The sequence below is a fragment of the Oncorhynchus gorbuscha genome, linkage group LG26 (assembly GCF_021184085.1).
Source record: "Oncorhynchus gorbuscha isolate QuinsamMale2020 ecotype Even-year linkage group LG26, OgorEven_v1.0, whole genome shotgun sequence".
Classification (NCBI taxonomy): domain Eukaryota; kingdom Metazoa; phylum Chordata; class Actinopteri; order Salmoniformes; family Salmonidae; genus Oncorhynchus; species Oncorhynchus gorbuscha.
In genome coordinates this window covers 14,766,987-14,783,718 of record NC_060198.1, presented here as the reverse complement: position 1 = coordinate 14,783,718, position 16,732 = coordinate 14,766,987, and the positions used below count along the sequence as shown (strand labels likewise).

Sequence of the window (16,732 nt, the reverse complement as noted above, 5' to 3'; positions counted from 1 at the left end):
ATAGTACATCCTCTTTGACATAACTTTCTCAGCAGTGTCACTCTGGCCGTTTCCTCCTTCGGGGAAGTAGTGTTGCGAGCTTTTCCTTTACTTGAGAATGGCAAAAGCCCCGTGTTCTCCAGTCAACCCAACACCATTAAGACTCTAAAAAGGAAGTGACAATGCAATTAAATCCATTTCAAGCCTCTCAAAGTTCCTAATTTCCCAGTCAATAGTCAACTCTGGTTGCGACACACACACTTGCTTATTTACATATTAACTAGATTCAACTTTGAGTGTCACCACCCCACCTGTATTTGGCAGGACTCTGTAGCACAGTTGTCATGCTCGTTCAGAACTGGTAGTGTGTGGTATTTAGCACTCAAATGACCGTATTTAGCAATAGTACAGGGCCTTAAGTATTCGTGCCAAATTATCTCTTATCAGGAGATCATGTCAAATTGAAAATGCATCATCTTGTCCACTCCTGGGCCTGTCCAAGGAAATCATTAGTGCGTAGATTCCTGCTGGATTGAGAAGTGTGTTATCCATGTGGTTCAGGTGCCAAAAAGACTCAAACGCATAAGATTTCACGCTGTAACATTTCGTTTACTAATAGGAGTTGGACAGAGTGAAAGCCATATGAGATTGGTGCGCTCTGAGTAACCACAACAGAACCACTGTTACCATGGTCTCCTCCACTTTATCTGCTAATGCAGTGGACCCCATCTAACATGCACTAACACGATGAAAGACGAGGAACGTGCATGGGAGGCAGAACCCTTGCTGCTTTTCTCTAAATACAAGGCAGACTCAAACACAAAAGAATGACTACAGGCTGATATAATTGGGTTAGCTAGAAAGTCAATTTCTTTATCGCCTGTTGTAAACATGGACTGATGCCATAATTACAACTAGAACTCTGATTTATTTATAACTACTAATTGAATGTCTCTGGCTCTGAGTCCCAATTAGCACCCTATTCCCTACACAACTTTTGACCAGAGCCCTATGGGCCCAAATGTAGTGCACTATATAGGAAATATGATGTAATTTGGGAGGCAACCAGGGATGTAAGCAGGGAGTCTACAGCTGCTTTCGTTAGCAAGCACTTTCAAGCCTAAACCATCACACGCCCCTGTGCTAATCCTTAACCAAAGCCCACTCCTTATTAAATTGTTACTAAAAATTCCATCTTGAACTCTGGTAAACTTTGGACACGTGTCCATGTGACTCAACAGTACACATGCTGGTGTTACATTACAATAATGCATTTGAGATCTAGATGTTATAGTATGACAGCTGTAGCCCTCTGTCTAATCCACATCTAGTTTACTGCAATTGTAAAATGGGACCTCCAGGTCCCATGTAAGGCTGACACCTCCAGGCGGAGATGTTTGGCTAGAGTGCTGGGTCTCTCTTCGGGTTACGTAGTTGGCAGTGCCTGGATGACGTAGTTGACGACGACTGGATTGCAGAGCTGACTTTGGTCACTTAGTTGACAGTGAGAGGGTGTGAATGTACACTAGAAGACTAGTGGGTTACAGGGCCTACAGGTCAGCTCAGCTCACGGCAGATGAGTAAGCCACCAAATCTTCCCGACCTGTTGGTCTCATCACTGTCCCATGTGACCACAAGCATGTCACACAACCACATTAACGATACCTAGATAAGGCCTGAAATCTTCCTCCTATCACTTTACAAGGAGGCTGTGATGCGGACACACAAGAATGTGTTCTTGTATACGAGGGGGTATCAGTCCTCTCAGACCCAGTCAGCTCCCTGTCAATGGTGGTGGCACGCAAAGGGTGTGTATGAATCAACTTCCCCCACCTTATCAAAGCCCCGAGTGTCATTCTCTTCCCCCCTATCGTCAGGAAGCCAGCCACCCCTCCTCCACTCCTCATTTCAGAGGCAACAGTGCCAGTCGGTGCAAGTCGACTTGGTTGTCAAACAGTAACACCATCGCTTCCGTCCAGACTTTGAGCAGGAAGATTCGAGGACCTATGGTTCTTGGAATGCGGACGACGCAGAAAGATGAGGTCCTTTAAACTCTGTTTTATTAAATTACAAAGACAAAATGGAAAGCAGGCGTTGATACATTTTGTTAGTTTAATTTATTTTCAATTATACCCGGTCCAAAGTGTTTAGCTTGGTAGCCTGTTACAGTGGGTTGATATCCCATTCTGCAGATGGGGATAACAAGATGACATGAACCTTCATTAGAGCTGGGCGATATGGACAAAAATCCATAAATTGACTGAATTATCACAATTATCCTTAAAACTACTTTGAATGTTGCAGCTATCAATTATCCAGTTAGAAATAACACATATTAGCAGACTTAATTAAGTTTTTCAAACTACACATTCCTCTAGTAAAGGCTACTTATCGTCAATATCAGTCAAATGTCCTAGATAAAAATGGTTGGTTCGGTATTGATTGTTTTATAGTCCCAGCTCTAACCTTCACGGTACAAATTCATCTTTATGAGATTACTATGGATGAATAAATGTTCGTTTTTTTTTTCCTCTTTCATAACCACTGACAGTTCGAAGGACCAGATACATTTCCATCATTTTTTACTTTTCAACAAATCAAGTCTTTCAAATCAACCCAAAATAAATGAGACAAGAAAATAAGGATATGTAAGCCATTGGGCCAATTGGGACGGCACGTAGGCCTGTCCAGGATGGTGCAACCATGCAAAACAACTCCCTGAATATGTTGTACGTAGAACAGATAGTCTTGCCTGTCATGTAGAACAGCAAATCTTGTCAGTTCTATTTGCAATGTTGTGAATGTCTCACCTCACCCAATATCCTACACCCCTGGCCTGTGCCCAGTGTTGAAAGTCTAGACCAGGTCAGGCAGTCAGAATGTTTCAAGGAGCTGTGAAGCACATTTCCCCCAGAAGGAAATTCATGACAGTAATAGTGTGGAAAGAAGCAGCTCATTTGGGAACAACGATATTGTACAAGTTGTCTGCCCAACATTAAGCAAGGGGATGTGAAGTTTACTAGGCTTAAACTGAAAATATCAACGTGTCACTGTCTGGAATGGCAAAGGGTACGTACAAAATGGACATTGCACTAATCGTAAAATCAAGCATAACAGTAGTGTAGGTTCTGTACGTGAAAAGAAGTCTTCCTTCCCGGACCACAAAAAAAACCAGCATGTTTTCTCCTCTAGCAGTGATGGAACAATATCCCCTTTGGAGTAAATAAGGCCAATGTTAGATTAAACAGATCATTTCTTAGTAAGTCCTAACTAGCCAGTGTGTACAGTAAATACAAGTTTAAAGATACATCTATAAGGCATATTTGTCCTGTCTGATGTGGCAGGCTAATGTTTTCTGTCCAAGTCATAGAATGAAGGGAAATGGGGACGTTCCTCTCTTTCTATCACTCGCACACACATTTAGACCCTAGCTGCGGTGTACGATGGTGTTGATGCTCTCCTGGATCTCAGCCATCTTCTTCAACACCTGGTTCACCTTCGCCTCGTCAAACTCCAGACACACAAAGTCTGAGTCCTGGAAGGAAAACAAGAACGGAGAAGCGTGAAAGGGATGGGGGAAGGAGAAGGGAAAGGCAAAATAGGGACGGTATACTAAGAACAAGACAACAGGCAGTAGAGCATACTTCATGGATGATTGGTTGAGGGATGTAGCTCAAATGACGTGACATCAGAAACATTGCGATAATAGGAACCTTTCAATTTTACAGCAGAGGGAGAAGTTCACATCAAGTCCTATTTTAAGGTCCGGGCTCTCAGACAAAGTGGGAGCAAAGGTCAGATTAGGAAACTCCTATAAACATCCACTGAATGACATCAAAGAGCTGTAAGAACTAGACTGTTATGTAGTGGTGCTAAAGATGGGACCTGAGATCTAAGTCAGTTTGTGACCTCCATTGAACCTTTCGAAAGCTTATTCAACACTTTGTGCTGAATAAGTGTGTGTGAAAACGGGGTCAGAAAGTTGAGGAGCCTAGGACCAGGATGTGGTCCAGACACATTCAGTTAGGACCAAACACTTGTTCTTTCTCTTTCCAATGGACAACAAACTAAAAAGGACTAATCGAAATAAACATTCATGAATAAACCATTATAAATGCTTCTACATTTAAAATATTTTTTTATAAAAAGGTTTATAAATTATGCTTATTCAAGAAATGTATTTTTAGCGCGTTTCCAAGAAACTAATACAGTGGAAGAAGATTTCAGAAGACTGTTAAGCAGTGAGCGCGATGACCTAGATGTACAGGAAGCGTCACTTTCTGACAAATAAAAAGGCAACAGTTGGCCTAAATATAGCGACACTTTGCCTGTAGCACAGCCATGAGTTTCCCCCACTTATAACAGGGTCCCTTAACTTTCCCTTAACTTTCATTCCCTCTTACCCTTTGAGGCATTTAAAAAAAATAGCCTCCAATATCACTAGTGAGAATATGAACTTTAACCAGAGTGCCATCTAAGAGAGATGACGACAGGCACAAATGAGGGAAAAAGAGACATCTTAAATTGTTGACTGTCCAAGGACATCCATACCCCTTGAAGAGCTACCTTTGAGTCTTAAACATGATGCCACATAACCTGATGTTAACTCATAATGGTCACAGTTAGGACTAGTGGTCCTTCTGTAGCTCAGTTGGTAGAGCATGGCGCTTGTAACGCCAGGGTAGTGGGTTCGATTCCCAGGACCACCCATACATAGAATGTATGCACACATGACTAAGTCGCTTTGGATAAAAGCGTCTGCTAAATGGCATATATTAGATAATGGAAGCTGGTCCCAGAACAGTGAAGTTAAGCCAAGAGAGCAACTATAGCACCTGCCCTTAAAGGAAAACTCCACCCTAAACTAGATTTTGGTATTTTTTATTAATCCACTATTGATATAGTCCCAAAATAGTTTATATGTCAGTAATCAAGTTTTCAAAATATATAACTTGCGTCACACCAGCTGTATTTCAGTATTTCTGTATTTTGAAAGTCATACATCTTGAAAAGTTGGTTGCTGACATGCAAAACATTTTGGGATATTTGAGTCAGAGTATATTTTCAAATGAGTAGCAGTGTACACAGACCGTGTGCAGATCGTGTGATTGGCCCATCTACTCACCCATTTCTATGATGTGTAGCACCTTTATTACATGCCACTGAAAAATTAATGAACGTCCCTGGGTGGCCACAATAGGACACAAGCCCCTCCATCTGGCCATGTCTTTGTTAGTCTGATTGTTCCCGAGAGTGGACATCACTACACAAGGGCCCCCATCACTGCTCTTAAAGAACAGTTGCCTGGTTACAGGCTACCGCTGCCCTATTTCTTTCCAGCGTCATTCATTTGATTGAAGCACAGGGTTTGAAGCGTGTCTGTTGCCCGGGACGATTCAGTGTTCATTTCGGTTGGCGAGAGAGAGGACCCTCATGAAGCTGTCCATCCACCTCAGCTTAATGGAATGCCATGCGCCATTGTTCAACTGTCACTCAAGACTATGAAACACAAACATTGTAGCTTAGTGAATCCAGGCTGTATCACAACCGGCCGTGATTGGGAGTCCCATAGGGCGGCGCACAATTGGCCCAGCGTCATCCGGTGTAGGCCGTCATTGTAGATAAGAATTTGTTCTTAACTGACTCGCCTAGTTAAAAGGTTAAATAAATAAAATAAGTAAGTAGGACTTGATAGATGAAGTTACTCTGTAATCTCCTTGCATAGGCTTGCCCTGAACACCTATAATAATTTACTTTTATTAGGCTGCAAAACAGTTACTGTATAAGTGCTCTTCATTAGCCTCAATACCATTACATTTAGTGTTTAGCCTACTAAAATTGTCAACTAAGTACCATATGAGGCACACCTCAATCCTAATCTTCCTCTACTCTCAGGTGGAAAGTAGATTCACCATAGCGACAGCAACTGAATTTATGTATAACTCCTCTAATACAACAGCATAGTAGACTTCAACTAAGTGGTATCTTGTCTTCAAGGGGCGTGCTGCTCTGCTGGCCTCATTCTCAGTACCAAGGGAGCGGCAGACTGTCACAGATCTGAGGGACATGGCACTGGAGCGACTGCTGACACCAGTTGCACCGGCAACTGATCACCTATGACGTTCTCAATGGGCTTGACCCCTGTGACCCACATCCACACAGTGCCACATGCCCGTTCGGCTGGACATGGCAAAACACAGGTAACCAGGGGTGTATATTCATTAATGTACAACGTAGCAAATGGCGTCACATGCGCCAAATACAACAGGTGTAGATCTTAGTGAAATGCTTACTTACAAGCCCTTAACCAACAATGCAGATTTAAGAAAATACATTTAAAAAACTAAAAGAGAAGAATAACAAATAAAGAGCAGCAGTAAATAACAGAGGGGCTATATACAGGGAGTACCGGTACAGAGTCAATGTCTGTGTGCGGGGGGGGGGGGGGCACGAGTCAAGGTAATATGTACAGTTGAAGTCGGAAGTTTACATACACCTTAGCCAAATACATTTAAACTCTGTTTCACAATTCCTGACATTAAATCCTAGTACAAATTCCATGTCTTAGGTCAGTTAGGATCACTACTTTATTTTAAGAATGTGAAATGTCAGAATAATAGTAGAGTGATTTATTTCAGCATTTCTTTCTTTCATCACATTCCCAGTGGGTCAGAAGTTTACATAGACTCAATTAGTATTTGGTAACATTGCCTTTAAATTGTTTAACTTGGGTCAAACGGTTTGGGTAGCCTTCCACAAGCTTCCCACAATAAGTTGGGTGAATTTTGGCCCATTCCTCCTGATAGAGCTGGTGTAACTGAGTCTTGTTTCTAGGCCTCCTTGCTCGCACACACTTTTTCAGTTCTGCCCACAAATGAGGTCAGGGCTTTGTGATGGCCACTCCAATACATTGACTTTGTTGTCCTTAAGCCATTTTGCCACAACTTTGGAAGCATGCTTGGGGTCATTGTCCATTTGGAAGACCCATTTGCGACCAAGCTTTAACTTCCTGACTGATGTCTTGAGAAGTTGCTTCAATATATCCACATCATTTTCCTACCTCATGATGCCATCTATTTTGTGAAGTGCACCAGTCCCTCCTGCAGCAAAGCACCCCGACAACATGATGCTTCATCAGACCACTTTTTAATAGACATTCACTGGTGCTTCCTGCTTTAATTTTTGCTTGTAAGCAGGAATCAGAAGGATATAATTATGTTCAGATTTGCCAAATGGAGGGCGAGGGAGAGCTTTGTACGCTTCTGTGTGTGGAGTAAAGGTGGTCTAGAATTTTTTCCCCTCTGGTTGTACATTTAACATGCTAGTAGAAATGAGACAAAACAGATTTAAGTTGACCTGCATTAAAGTCCCCGGCCACTAGGAGCGCCGCCTCTGGATGAGCGTTTTCCTGTTTGCTAATGACGGTATACAGCTCAATGAACGCGGTTTTAGTGTCAGCATCGCTCTGTGGTGGTATGTAGACAGATACAAAAAAATACAGAAACTCTACGTAGATAGTGTGGTCTACAGCTTATCATGAGATACTCTACCTCAGGCGAGCAAAACCTCGAGACTTCCTTAGATATTGTGCACCAGCTGTTCACATATATGCATAGGTCCCCGCCCCATGTCTTACCAGAGGATGCTGTTCTGTCCTGCCGATGGAGTGTATAACCCGCCAGCTGTATGTTCTTAATATCGGCGTTCAGCCACAACCCCGTGAAACTTAAGATATTACAGTTAATGTCCCGTTGTAGGATATATGTGCTTTCAGCTTGTCCCATTTATTTTCCAGTGATTGAACATTAGCTAGCAGGACGGAAGGCAAGGGCAGATTAGCCTCATCGCCTGATCTTCACAAGGCAACCGGGTCCTTTTCCACTAAATCTCTGTTTCCTTCTCCAGCAAATCACGGGGATCTGGGTCTGGTTGGGTGTCTGTAGTAGTATATCCATCCGTCCGACTCGTTGAAGAACTTTTCGTCCAGTTTGAGGTGAACAATTGCAGTTCTGATGTCCAGAAGCTCTTTCGGTCACAAGAGACGGTAGTAGCAAAATTATGTACAAAACAAGTTACGAACAAGGCAAAAATATATATTTTTTTTTTTTAACTAGCCGATAAGACGGCAGGCCTCCCCTCCAGCGCCATAGTGTTCAGAACAAGCATTTCTAATTGGAATAGTTCAGGTAGGTCCTGTTTGGTTACTAGTGAAGACATTCCTGATACTGTATGTTGAATGATACAAGTGTTTATCCTGTATGGTTAAGTATGTGCTCTTATGCTAGCCATGTGTGGAGGGAAAAAGCATTGAGAATGCACTACGTTGCAAACCATCGATGCACTCTAAAAAAAGTTAAAGTTCTCTGAGAGAGCATTAATAGTATGCATGTGTTTATGTTGCGCCTACACACTTAACAGCACAATAAACAGAATGATATGCTATATAGGCCTACACAGCATACCTGGCACAATTAACCGAGACAATGGTTTGCTAAACACTGACAGGCGACTAATATTTGTAATACAAAAGGATTCAGAAGGCTGAATACAAACTGCATTTTAGACACACTACAGGTCAACCAAAAGACAACAGTAGGCCTATCCAAATCTATCTTCCATCACCATTGTGTGCATAGCCAATAACCACCAACCACTCCTTACGTCTGAATACAGTAGTTTCTCATGTTTCGCTGTGTCTCAAGTTAGGCAATCTATTCCTTAAAAAAGTGAACTGGGCCATAGTGCACTACTTTTGATCAGTGCCTATGTAGGGAATACAGGGCCATTTGGGATGCACACAGCGTTAGAATGCTGCCTCACTGTTGCTACACCCATTCGTTTCTTCCGTATTGGAGGCACCTATGAGTCTACCGGATCTGTCATCATATATTAGAGAACTAATTTAATGCACTCAAAGGGTCACGCCCAGGATCGCAAGGCACGCTAATGTATTTGTTTACTGGAAAAACAATAACAAGACATGAGATAACGAGAGCGCTGGCCAAAACGGAGCCGAGGCTTATCGTGAGATATGATACCCAAACCTGGTCTCAGAGCATTTCTTATTATTCTGTATGTAAATCCGATACACTCCCAATTGGTATGATATGTTCCGTTTTGTATGGTACATATTCATTTGTGGGTGTCCAACACCCATTTCGTATGATATGTTACAAATTACAATTCGTATTATGTTACGAATTTGCAAAAAGTACAATGTTACAAATTTGTAAACGTACAATATGTTAAGACTTTGCAAAACGTATGATATGTTACGAATTCTAGCAAGGTGGCTATAACATTTGCTCACGTTAACTAGGCTACCGGTTAGGGTTAACCCTTTAACCTAACTGTTAAACTTAAGGGTAGGGTTAGGGGAAGGGTTAGCTAACATGCTAAGTAGTTGCAAAGTAGCAAGTAGTTAAAGTTGCTAATTAGCTAAAATTGGTCATGATGAGATTCTTATGGAATCATCGGTCTTATGTAACCACCATACCAAACGTAAAAAATATCATACTAATTTGAGTGGGCCGGATTTACATTTACTATGCTACGGCTAGTCTATGAGACCAGGCTGGACACCCTGGGAATACAAGTGTGCTCCCATTACTGTTATCGAGATCCATCATTCTTCTGTTTGTTGTGAGAGAAGACAAGTAAAAAATGTAATTTAAGATTTCACTGTGCAGTCCTCTGAGAAATCACCTGTGTGGAGAGAAGAATTGGTCATGCCTTCTATGTTTGCCAATGATTGACATGTAGGTAAACACATCGACATGTAAGAACAGTTAAGCCAACATCCTGAGAAAATAGGACAGGGAGATAATGTGTAATAAGCAATCATCCTCTTCTTTCCATGTCTTTTGACTCTCCACCCTCCAATTAAAGATGCCTAATGTATATAGGCAGGAATTGGAATGCCTCATACCTATCATATTTCCTCACTTTCCTAACTCTTGAAATTGTCACACACACACACACAGAACAAACCCTCCCTTTTGACACTTTGGTCAAAAACAATTTGGTCAAAGGGATTCAATCAACATTCTTTCTGCCAGACATTGTTAGTGCGTTATGTCTTTGACTTCACAAGGTAATGGAGATTGGGTTGGGTCGCTGTGGGTAAAGGCAAAGCCTAACGACAGAGACAAACGATCCAAGCTTGTCTTGTAAATCAAACGTCAACTGGGAGCTCCTCAACTCCACAGATCACCGGTGCAAAACACTGTCTGCCAAATGTAATGCACGAAGGCTTAGGCTGTCATCCAGATGAAAGAAGACCAACGCCTGGATGGGCTTAGTTAATGGTGTTCAGTAGGACTAAATGTTTTACAACGGGAAAAAACAAATATGTGTTCGTATTGGACAAGATCCTGTAGCACCTCCATTTTGAAATGTTTCATAATGTTTCGTGCCTACAGAACAGGAACATGTGCTATATGAAATGTACAGATGTGGAAACTACAACCTCATACATTACCCACATACAGCCAGTTTAGTTCTGGAGCTCTGAGAATTCAATAGAATGTACAGCATGTACTGTGGTCATGCTCAGAAGGGGAGAGCACAGCCATCAGTGGTGCAATTTACGTAAGTAAATAGATCCATTGAACAACAACATCAGGGGACTTCCCTAAAACCAACAGAATTGGTTTACTATTCCACAGCACCTGATAAACAGTCAGTTACTTAGAATAGTATGTGTGGGTAGGATAGAGGGTGTTTTAACCACAATCACTGGGCAAATTATAAAAAGGGGGATACCTAGTCAGTTGTACAACTGAATGAGTCCTCCGCATTAACCCAACCCCTCTGAATCGGAGAGGTGCGCCTTAAAAATCAAAGTCCACGTCCTCGATACCCAGGGAACAGCGGGTTAAACTGCTTTGCTCTGGGGCAGAACGACAGTCAGCTCGAGGATTCGATCCAGCAATCTTTCGATTACTGACTCAATTACAAACTGTTACAGAATCCAATTGGCCTCATCAGAAAACCTGTACTGCATAATTCAGACTTGTGCAACTGTTTGATTTATAGATGAGGGGCGACTAACCTGTGGAAACATTGCATGTGACCTTGCTAATCTTACTCCACACAGACTACCAATTGTCTGTTGGGGTCTAGTTTGCATGCTGTAAATGTTACAACTGTGCTACTTGATTACAAAGTGAGGTTATTGATTTATCACGTTATTGTAAGAAGTACACAAATAGGAAAATAGTCTCTCCCACTACCAAATCAAAATGTCAACAGACCACTTCTATTCACCCTAGTACAAATGATGTCTTCATAAATCAGCTGTGAATCTGCTTTAGTACCCAATGAAAAGGAACAATGGCTGTGGATACAGCAAGAAAGTGATTGGGTCAGATTAGATCTTTTTTTAACCCAGATAAAAGCTGAAGCAGACACCACCCAGCCCATTAGGCGATACCAAGTTTATTTAAATAAGCGGGAGTGGAAGCTGTGCTCCATTTTAGCTCAAGTCTACAGGGAGCAACCGATTCAGTGTTGAATGAAAGTGGGAACAGGAAGCCATTTGAAATGTTGTCGGGATTGTACTGTATGGTTCATATACATTTTCCTGTTAAATTAGGTCATTTCTTGGCAATATTTCTGCCGGACCCCTTTTGGTTCTAGAGCACCCTCCGAAGCAAAAGTTCTATATAGCCTTTTTAAGCAGTTGACTCTAGACCAGGGCTGCGCAACCCTCTTCCTGGAGTCCAACCCTAATTTAACACACCTGATTATACTAATTAGCTGCTCAACAAGACCTTAACGAGCTGAATCAGATATGCTTAATTGGGGTTGGACTGAAAACCTACAGGTCTCCAGGAAGAGGGTTGGGCAGCCCTGCTCTAGAGAGTCAAGGCTATAGATGCATTAGCGGGACAAACTAACCAACCATAGGATGGATGTAGCTCAGTCATGCAGATAAGACGTCATCCAATAGCTGGAATAGAATCAGGTTGGTGTTTTGGCCGTTGGTGATTAAGATGAGGACAGGAGTGGGGCAAGCTGATCCCAGACCTGTAACCTCCGTGGTGGTGGCTTCAGATGGGGTCTGTCAGTTGACTTGTAGTGCATCCCAAATGGCACCCTATTCCCTCTGGCCAAAAGTACTGCCCTATAGGGAATAGGGTGCCATACTCTTCAAAGTATTTTTCCCCCTCTCAGATGTGCAAGGAATATCCATGTGTACATCTGGGCGGTGGAGTCCATAGCAGTTTGACAAACCAAACAAGGGAAAATATTTTTCCTTCTGATCTATGACCAAACCAAAGCCAATCAACATTTGGCATATAGCTTATAGATACAGTTGAAGTCAGAAGTTTACATACACTTAGGTTGGAACCATAACTTGTTTTTCAACCACTCCTCAAATTTCTTGTTAACAAACTATAGTTTTGGCAAGTCTGTTAGGACATCTACCTTGTGCATGACACAATTAACTTTTCCAACAATTGTTTGCAGACAGATTATTTCACTGTATTAAAATTCCAGTGGGTCAGAAATACACTAAGTTGACTGTGCCTTAAACAGCTTGGAAAAAATTCCAGAAAATTATATCATAGCTTTAGAAGCTTCTAATAGGCTAATTGACAGAATTTGAGTCAATTGGAGGTGTACCTGTGGATGTATTTCAAGGCCTACCTTCAAACTCAGTGCTTCTGCTTGAACTCATGAGAAAAATCAAAATAATTTAGCCAAGACCTCAGAATTTTTGTTGTTGATCTCCACAAGTCTGGTTCATCCTTGGGAGCAATTTCCAAATGCCTGAAGGTACCACGTTCATATGTACAAACAATAGTACACGAGTATAAACACCATGGGACCACGCAGACGTCATACCATTCAGGAAGGAGACGCGTTCTGTCTGTGGAAATCAATCCCAGAACAACAGCAAAGGACCTTGTGACGATGCTGGAGGAAGCAGGTACAAAAGTATCTATATCCACAGTAAAACAAGTCCTATATCGACATAACCTGAAAGGCCGCTGAGCAAGGAAGAAGCCACTGCTCCAAAACTCCATAAAAAAAACAGACTACGGTTTGCAACTGCACATGGTGACAAAGATCATACATTTTGGAGAAATGTCCTCTGTTCTAATGAAACAAAAATAGAACTGTTTGGCCATAATGACCATTGTTATGTTTGGAGGAAAAAGGGGGAGGCTTGCAAGCTGAAGAACACCATCCCAAATGTGAAGCACGGGGGTGGCAGCATCATGAAGTGGGGGTGCTTTGCTGCAGGAGGGACTGGTGTACTTCACAAAATAGATGGCATCACGAGGAAGGAAAATTATGTGGATATATTGAAGCAACGTCAAGACATCAGTCAGGACGTTAAAAGCTTGTTCACAAATGGATCTTCCAAATGGACAATGACCCCAAGCATACTTCCAAAGTTGTGGCAAAATGGCTTAAGGACAACAAAGTCAATGTATTGGAGTGGCCCTCACAAAGCCCTGACCTCAATCCCATAGGAAATTTGTGGGCATAACTGAAAAAGCATGTGCGAGCAAGGAGGCCTAGAAACCTAACTCAGTTACACCAGCTCTGTCAGGAGGAATGGGCCAAAATTCACCCAAGCCAATGCTACCAAATACTAATTGAGTGTATGTAAACTTCTGACCCACTGGGAATGTGATGAAAGAAATAAAAGCTTAAATAAATCATTATCTCTACTATTATTCTGACATTTCACATTCTTAAAATAAAGTGGTGATCCTAATTGACCTAAGACAGGGAATGTTTACTAGGATTAAATGTCAGGAAATGTGAAAACTGAGTTTAAATATGCTGAACTTCCAACTTCAACTGTATGTATTAGGTCTGAGGACTAACAGGTTAAAGGCAGACTAGTGTATGTAGTGCTGGTACATCAGACACAAAAATGTGGAACTGTGACAATGCAATAAATATACTGCTAAAGTAGGAAAGAGGAAGGTGAGAACAAAGCCACTGATGTGTTCTGAATGACATGTGCTCTTCAGCTTCCTCATAGCTTGCATAGTCCTGCATTATATTCACATTAGATTTCTTAGAGGTTCAACCCAGTGGCCCGGGTGGGTTAAGATTTAACTTTAGGACTAATTAGATGGTTTAAAATCAAAATGTGCAAATTCCACACACCTGGGGCACATTATGGAACAAGTCCAGAGCAGAAAGCCTGTTGATTTGCATAATTGACTGTCTGAAAGCACAATTTGGGAATCAAAACATATAATATTGGTCTAAATGCAGGCAGCCATGTAATGTGCTTGTACAGTCAGTGTGACTGGTATATTAGAGTGTGGGCCTTTTCCTCCCCCCCCACCCCAACTCCACTTTCCTCTCTCACCTCTCCAGCCCTGCCCAGTTCCAGCTCCACCAGGGCCACGGGAATGTTGGCGGCACCCCCTCTGCTGGCCGAGGTCTGGAGGTCCACCCTCCAGGTGAGGCCCTTCAGGCCGGGCTCCCAGCGGCTCTGGCCCAGCAGGCTCTCCCTCACCCGGGCCCGATGGCTCTTCCAGAACCGGGAGAGGGCGGCCGCCTGCTCGGCGCTCACACTCCCCGTGCCCTGCTTCCTGGTCTGGGCAGTCAGGAAGGCTTCCAGCTGGGCCTGGTCCATGTTTGCAGTGGCAATGGACTGAGAAGGGGAGAAGAAAACAAGCAGAGATGTATTAGTCTAACAAAGAGGTTGATGTTTTTCTTGTTGTATTATCTTAGCCTGGTCACAATGTCATCTCCACATCAAGTTGCTACCATGCGGTGTTGCTGCCTTGCCGTGATGTTGTCGTCTTAGGTCTCTTGTATGTAGTGTTGTCTCTTGTATGTAGTGTTGTCTCTTGTATGTAGTGTTGTCTCTTGTATGTAGTGTTGTCTCTTGTATGTAGTGTTGTCTCTTGTATGTAGTGTTGTCTCTTGTATGTAGTGTTGTCTCTTGTATGTAGTGTTGTCTCTTGTATGTAGTGTTGTCTCTTGTATGTAGTGTTGTCTCTTGTATGTAGTGTTGTCTCTTGTATGTAGTGTTGTCTCTTGTATGTAGTGTTGTCTCTTGTATGTAGTGTTGTCTCTTGCCATTTTGTCCTATATTTCATTTATTATCCCAGCCCCCGTCCCGGCAGGAGGCCTTCTGCATTTTTGGTAGGCTGTCATTGTAAATAAGAATGTTCTTAACTGACTTGCCTAGTTACATAAAAGGTTTTAAATTTTTTTATTAAATAAAAAACAAGGACAAAGGGAAGTTGACATGTGTTTACACAGGTGTTCTAGTGCTGCCATCTAGTGACTTGTAAATCTCAGCCTGTAGGGAAGACAAACTGATCTATCATTGAAAACCACCGTTCAACATGAATGAAGTTGTCAACGTGAATGAATCCACACACCCTATGCTAGCCATTTATTTACAATGCCACGTGTACAAATTATATTAACTGATTTAGCTGAAAGCTGTTTTGGAAAGATTTTAGACACAATTAAAGAAAGACAATAGAGAAACAGGGTTCACGCATATGGGCTGCAGGACGAGGTTGAGCATTTGAAACATGTAACTATTTTTTACCTATTGCCTAACCCCATAATAATGTAGCTGGTTACGTTTCTCAATCAGGTGAATCAGGTGAGAATGTCCAAATGCAAAGTTGACAGTACCTTTAAAAGACCTTTCATCTTTTCATGCATCGCGCAAAACTCCTCCTGCGTTAAGTCTGGATAAAGTTCATTTTTCAAAAGTTCCTCCGTTATTTCAGCATTATTATAATACACTATTTGTGCTATTCCATTCAGCAAACCGTTCAAAGATTTGGTTGTTTCGACATCCGCCATGTTTCAGCCACACGGCTCACGTGACTCCTGTCATGTGTATGCCCGCTCATTGATTGTTTTTCTCACCATACTCACGCACATAAATCGCTGATTGGCCTACATATCCTCGAAAACCCATACACACACACACACACACACACACCAATTATCGTTGAAAGCGAGAGGTTGATTTAAAAAAAGTTGTCTTACCCAAAATATAGCATAGTTGAAAACAGTATTTATTTTTGGACTTTGTGAACCTTTGCCAAACTAAATAGAACATGACAAGTATGTTAATGGTTGAACAGTCTCAAAATCAGCATTTAATGTCTATTTATTAACATCAATAATACAGCGGTGAGTCTTGAAATGAGATAATGAAAAACATAGTAGCTTCAAGTTACAAATAGCATCACTGCACGTGTTTGCTACATTTTGTGTTAGCTAAGTACAGTCTTGCATTATGTACTTACGGTATAAATGAGGTTTAAGACAATTGCATTAGGTTAGTCCTAATTACAGAATAATACCCGTAAAACACTCACTAGAAGGACACAGAATAGGTACAGCAAGAACCCTATCTACTTCATAAAAAAAGGTACCGGGAAGTATGTATGAATGTGTGTGTGTGAGAGAGAGAGAGAGAGAGCGCACGTGCGTGCGCGTGTGTGTTCATGGCAACAGAGTAACAGTTACCGCAGGCAGTTTTTACAATTTGACATCGCATCTGTAACGTCAAACACCCATTTTATAGTTTGTGAATTACTGTATCAGCTAGTAATAATCTAAAAAATTGAAAAAATCTTTGAGTGTTCGAATATAAACAAAGGTTCACAAGCTATTGACCTCAATTTCTTCAACTCCGATCATAAACTACGATGAAGTTTGAGAGCAGCATTACATGCAGAATGAGGTTAGAATAGGTTGAGTTTGTGGCTCAGAAAATTAGGATGGTAGAGTGGTT

At 41.8% G+C, this 16,732-nt stretch overlaps 1 protein-coding gene across 1 annotated transcript; it reads right to left on the bottom strand.

Moving 5' to 3' along the window:
• Positions 1-2,022: 2,022 nt before the first annotated feature.
• LOC124016351 (COMM domain-containing protein 1-like) lies at positions 2,023-15,825 on the bottom strand. The gene is made up of 3 exons (XM_046331904.1): positions 15,616-15,825; positions 14,324-14,611; positions 2,023-3,514 (listed from the first exon to the last, which is right to left on the bottom strand). Exons 1-3 carry the CDS (start codon positions 15,787-15,789, stop codon positions 3,407-3,409), a joined length of 570 nt encoding a protein of 189 aa, XP_046187860.1. The 5' UTR covers positions 15,790-15,825; the 3' UTR covers positions 2,023-3,406.
• Between the last annotated feature and the right edge of the window lie 907 nt (positions 15,826-16,732).

What these genes read in the sequence shown, in the direction of transcription:
- LOC124016351 (XM_046331904.1), bottom strand. Translation starts at nt 15,789, where the DNA reads ATGGCGGATGTCGAAACAACCAAATCTTTGAACGGTTTGCTGAATGGA. An exon ending in AGATGAAAGGTCTTTTAAAG is followed by an intron (nt 14,612 to 15,615) that starts GTACTGTCAACT and finishes TCCCCTTCTCAG; the next exon opens with TCCATTGCCACTGCAAACAT. An exon ending in AACTGGGCAGGGCTGGAGAG is followed by an intron (nt 3,515 to 14,323) that starts GTGAGAGAGGAA and finishes TTTTCCTTCCAG; the next exon opens with GACTCAGACTTTGTGTGTCT.